Raw genomic sequence first — 2500 nt, 5'->3', positions numbered from 1 at the left:
TTTCATTTAGTGCTCTCCTCACTTCCTCTCCTGTAATCTCTTATTCTCATCTCCCATCAATGGTGCCTCCACACCTACAACAGCAATTATATCTGCCTCCCTATTATTCTTAACATTAAGTAGACTTTCAAAATATTCCACCCAGCTTTTCCTTGCCTCTTCTCCTTTTAACAACCTTCCATTGCCATCTTTTACTATCTCCTCAATTCTCGAACCAGCCTTCCTTACTCTCTTCGCTTCTTTCCAAAACTACTTCTTATTCTCCTCATATGAACTACCCAGTCCCTGACCCTACCCCAGGTCAGCCACCCTCTTTACCTTAGTTACCTTGCGCTTTATTTCCACATTTTTCTCTTTATATTTTTCATACTTCTCTATACTATTACTCTGCAGCCATGTTTCAAATGCCCTCTTCTCTTCCACTTTTATCTTCACTCCTTCATTCCACTATTCACTACCCTTTCACATGCTCCAACAAACTTCTTGACACACACATCACATGCAATCCCAACAAAATCTTCTTTCACTAACTTCCACTCCTCCTCTAAAGTACCAGTTTCTCTCACTTTCACTCTGTCTTATGTCATTTTTAACCTTTCTTGATATTCATTTTTTACCTCCGGTTTTATTAACTCGTCAGCCCTCACTAGCTTACTTTAACATCCCCCACTCTATTCCCCTACTCTTTTGATACAATTAATTTTCCTTCCACCAAAAAATTATCAGACATACCGTTAGCCATACCCCTAAATATGTGCACGTCTTTCAATCTTCCAAACATTCTTTTAGTTATCAACACATAATCCATTAAAGCCCTATCTACCACTCTTCCATTTGCCACTCTTACCCATGTATACTTGTTTTTATCTATCTTTTTGAAATAGATAGAACTTATCACCATCTCTTGATCAACTCACATATCTACCAGTCTCTCACCACTCTCATTTTCACCTAGTACGCCATACTTCCCAATGACACCTTCTACCTATCCAGCGCCCACTCTAGCATTTAAGTCCCCCATGATAACTGCATAATTCCTTATACTCAGTCCTTCTAAATACCTAGTTAATTCCCTCCACCACTCTTTCCGTTCTTCTTCACTTTTCTCATAACCTGGCTCATATGCACTAACAAAAGCCAAACATTCCCTACCAACCTAACCCTTACCCACATTAACCTAGATGATATCTCCTTCCATTCCATTACTTCACCTGCCTTCCAATCACTCATTAATAAAGCCACACCCTCTCTTGCTCTTCCCTTTTCAATCCAAGACACTCTACCAGTCACTTCACCAAACATCACTTCACCCTTCCCTTTTATCTTTGTCCCACACAAAGCTAATATATCCATCCTTCTCTTCCTAAACATACTTCCAATCTTGCATTTCTTACTCTCTATCGTTCTACATCCACGCACATTCAGACACCCCAAAACTCCAGCTCCACCTCTTTGATGTCTCACAGGAGTATATAAAACAGGAGAGGGGGTTCCGAGCCCACTTGTCCCATCCCTTTTAGTCGCCTCTTACGACACGCAGGGATATGTTGGCACTATTTTAATTGTTGTTATGCCACCGCGGCCACATATATATGAATTTATAAATTTGTGTGTGTTCTTATTGCAGAGACACTGAATAACTTATAGTTACTTTTTAAAAACTATTATGTCTGTAAATCAGTGTTTAGATTTAATTCTAAGAACTGAATAAACGTAATATAATTATTAGGAAGCAATGAAGTGAAATATTCTACCTATTCATAATAAGTTAATGAATATGTTATTAAGCATTAAATGTTTTACTTTCCATTTAAAATTACAGATAGTTATAACATTGTACATTATAATTACGTGAACTACAGTTTAATGAACTTAACAATAAAATATGAATTAATATCAAAATCAACTGAATCTCCCCACCCTAATTTGATGAAATTACTCCACATTGATATGAAGGATTTGCTGAGTGTGACATCCATCTCAGTGAAGTTATAACTTGAGGCCAAAGGTCCAAAAGCGCCCAGAGGACCACCAAAGACGTACGCCAGTTCCTTCAGGAGAAGACTCTCCTTTCCAGACTTTGAGAAAGATAATCAGATTAAATTTAGAGTTTTATTGTAGTAATAACTAAAAAATAATGATATAAATGAAAAAGGTATAAAAGATTTTTTTTTCATTTATCGGTATTTATATTTTTATCTTTTCATAACTTTAAATTGTATGATTTGGATACATACATCTCTAATCTATGGATGATATTAAAAAAATCTTGTAGATTACTGAAGATTCTTGAATTCGTGTAGAGCTGCTTGGCAAGATCTGCCATCGGCGAGACAATATTCGCATCGTGAAGGCCTTGGCCGGCTGAGTCCCTGATGCTGATTGGTTGATGGAGGGATCTCGACCAATCAGTGTACTCGGCTGTGATGGCTAACATTATTTCCTGTGCGGAGATGAAAAGACTCCATTTGAGGTATACTTTATAATAATAATAATAATA

The 2500-nt window shown here is 37.1% G+C and overlaps 1 protein-coding gene across 1 annotated transcript in view; it reads right to left on the bottom strand.

The window, feature by feature from the left end:
- The window catches only part of LOC137626846 (neuroligin-3-like), a 102958-nt gene that overhangs the window by 4619 nt on the left and 95839 nt on the right, over positions 1 to 2500 (bottom strand). The window contains exon 11 of the mRNA XM_068357832.1: positions 1921 to 2078. Within this exon, the coding sequence (XP_068213933.1) occupies positions 1921 to 2078 (158 nt within the window). The remainder of the gene's footprint in view (positions 1 to 1920; positions 2079 to 2500) is intronic.

The sequence above is a fragment of the Palaemon carinicauda genome, chromosome 34 (assembly GCF_036898095.1).
Source record: "Palaemon carinicauda isolate YSFRI2023 chromosome 34, ASM3689809v2, whole genome shotgun sequence".
NCBI classification, from domain to species: domain Eukaryota; kingdom Metazoa; phylum Arthropoda; class Malacostraca; order Decapoda; family Palaemonidae; genus Palaemon; species Palaemon carinicauda.
This window is presented reverse-complemented; position numbering and strand designations above follow the sequence as displayed.